The 2,761-nt window shown below is 29.3% G+C and overlaps 1 protein-coding gene across 1 annotated transcript; it reads right to left on the reverse strand.

Annotated features, from left to right (window-relative positions):
• Window positions 1-548: 548 nt before the first annotated feature.
• Window positions 549-2,087, reverse strand: LOC111642568. The gene is made up of 5 exons (XM_023388924.1): window positions 1,929-2,087; window positions 1,486-1,541; window positions 1,318-1,413; window positions 782-853; window positions 549-710 (listed from the first exon to the last, which is right to left on the reverse strand). The coding sequence occupies exons 1-5, from the start codon at window positions 2,035-2,037 to the stop codon at window positions 642-644; spliced, it is 402 nt and encodes a 133-aa protein (XP_023244692.1). The 5' UTR covers window positions 2,038-2,087; the 3' UTR covers window positions 549-641.
• Window positions 2,088-2,761: the final 674 nt, after the last annotated feature.

Here is a 2,761-nt window from a genome sequence, read left to right on the forward strand (position 1 = left end):
ACTTTATTCCCTCAATTATCGGAACAAAGCAGGTCACACGTAACTAGTGTTATTATAACATTAACACATTTATAAAATAATTCTTATATTTAATGTCTACTTCTAAATTATTTAAAAAGCAAGTTAAAATTGTAGTTTTATAAACGATATTTATTTCGTTGTAGAGCGTGTGTGTGTGTCTGTTCACTGCTGGTTATCAGGTGCACTTCATGCCTATTCTAACTGAACGTAAAGTGGCATAATTATCATATAACGTGTTCATTATAAAAATGTACTTGTAATTTTATTAATTTAATTATTGTGTCCCGAAAGTGTTTTTAACATCATACGTAATAATAATTGTTTCTTTACTGTAAGATTCGTATGAAATTTTTTTATACTATAAGTGGGTGCTATTTCTTGCTTAATACCGTGGCAATAGCTTCTCCAGTCATCTGGTCAATTTCTACTGAATTTCTTTTCTTTGCTCCACATAACTTGTTGCCATTTATAAATATAAGTTAAATAACGCGCGTGGAAAGCGATTTGTTATAAAAGAAAAAACAAAATTATTTAATTCAAATTTATTTTCCCTTGAAATATTTTAATTACATTTAAATTTCAAGAAGAATTTCACAAGTGTTCGTTTGAACATTGAAAATTTAGCTGGGAGTGCAGCTACAGAACAATTGCGGAAGAATTAAACCCAAAGTCTGATAAATGTCGCAAAACTGCAAAATAAAAATAAAATTTATAGATTTATTTTTACTTTTTATTCTTGTTACTTGCAATAAAAACTTACCTCAAGTCCATTATGAAATACTTCTATTTCTTCTTCGTCTTTGTGTGTACATGCCTGAGCCTTTGCTATCTCCTATATAAATGTAAATTACAGAAATTAATTTTTACTTTTTTAAAAAGAATAACTTAATTGTTTATTCAGAAAATTAAGAAAAACTCAATCAACAAGTTGCGTAACTTTCCCAGTTGTAATGGCATTTTGTATACCATGTTTTCTATATTATTAATTACCATAAAGCTGCGAAAAAGTTAATTTTGTGGGTAGTGATGAGTTTTAAAAAAAGTTCTAAATGCTCCTTCGCATCATCCTTTTCCTGTTAATAGCAGAGTCATGCGGGTAATGTAACTTATAGCCCAGGAAAGACAAGAAAGGAGACAAACACCTTTGGGAACTTACAGGTGTGTTATTTGTAAGTTTCAGCACAGTTAACGTAAAGTAAACATACTTAACGTAAAATAAATGTAATATACACATCTATTACTTCATTATTTATTAAAGTGATTAATAAATAAAATGATTATTTGAGTTTTTCATACCTCCTCTGTGGCTACATTACATATATAGTATTGTCTTTCACCCGGTGATTTGTCTGCAACTGCTTCCGGATTACATTTCCTATACCTTTCGTAATACTAAACACCATAAAGAATGTTTTTATTAATCATATCTTTGAAATTTCTATTTAAAAAAGTAAATATATTTACCTCTTCACCCATGTATACTTGTAAACAGTAGTCAAAACAATCTATATTGATAACACCTATGAAAAGTAACAAAATTAATATTTGGGAATATTTTCCTATTATTCCTTAGTGAAGAGCTGTTGAACAGTTTTTTTAAGTAAATAAGACCGATTTAAAATGATATAAATTGAGATTCCGATGTAAAAATAGAAAAAGAAACGAAAATTTAAGCAACGTGTCGCTTAACCCATTGTATTTTTCATCCCTTCGACCGTTAACCGCCGAAATTGAATAGAATCAATGGCCTTTAAACATAAAACTCTCGAAAGAATTTTAGAAAATATTCAGAAAAACCACAAAAATTAAGCTTGAGAAGAAAGTGAACAAAACCTTATGAAATTACTGTATTACTGTGTATGTAAATAGTGTCTGTATGCACTTAAAACAATAAAACATTATCTTACCGCAGTACTTATCAAGGTTATCTTCAAGGTGGTCATGGTCATCTTCATAGTCACCCAACACCATTGTAAACAGGAGAGATGAAATGAAAATTAAGAATATTCCTTTCATCGTGGTCACTTCGTTTTTTCCTTATTCGCTATAATATTAAAAGGTTACGATTAATATCAATTATTTACAATAAATATGCTTGTAAGATATTAAAATTAGCAAACTTAATTAATAGATCTGTAAATAACTAATTAGTAAATGAGTTAAAGATATTTTACGTAGAAGCATCCATACAAAAACAGAGCTAACATTTTAAATTGTCGATAAACCCAAATACACAAAACTCTATGCAAAATTCAGAAAATTTCGACACAAGGAGTTATTAATAAATTAATCAGAAAACCTTACAGGGGAGGATAATAATGAAAACTGCTAAATTGTTCTGTCATTAGATTGGCAGAATTTCTTAGAAAAAGGAACCACGATGAGAATAGAAATGAAGAGAAAACATAAAGCAAGTCTCGTCTAATTTGATCAAACACAGAAGAATCAATCTTACTGGAACCTGAATATATTTGTATATAGAAGACTGAACATTACAATTCTAACGGAAAGGTGTCTTTTTAACCAATTATAACACCCTCGTTTAAAGTAAAGAGAAGGCCCTCAGACTCGGAATTTCCATTTGTATTTAAATTACATTGCGAGTAAACTTACCTTTCGACAGTGAATAATTAGTCGAACGAGTCGAAATCGCTTCATTTTATAGGAAAAAGTCACATGTAATAAGTCATGTGACAAAACAATACATTTTCAAGTGACGTATACTGACGTTTCGTATGTT

Source organism: Centruroides sculpturatus, unplaced genomic scaffold, assembly GCF_000671375.1.
Source record: "Centruroides sculpturatus isolate CEXI.00-Female unplaced genomic scaffold, Cexi_2.0 scaffold1540, whole genome shotgun sequence".
NCBI lineage: Eukaryota > Metazoa > Arthropoda > Arachnida > Scorpiones > Buthidae > Centruroides > Centruroides sculpturatus.

Coding starts and splice junctions, on each gene's coding strand:
- LOC111642568 (XM_023388924.1), bottom strand. CDS start 2,037: ATGAAAGGAATATTCTTAATTTTCATTTCATCTCTCCTGTTTACAATG. Junction 1,542..1,928: donor TAACCTTGATAAGTACTGCG/GTAAGATAATGT, acceptor TACTTTTCATAG/GTGTTATCAATATAGATTGT. Junction 854..1,317: donor GTAATGTAGCCACAGAGGAG/GTATGAAAAACT, acceptor ACATTTATATAG/GAGATAGCAAAGGCTCAGGC.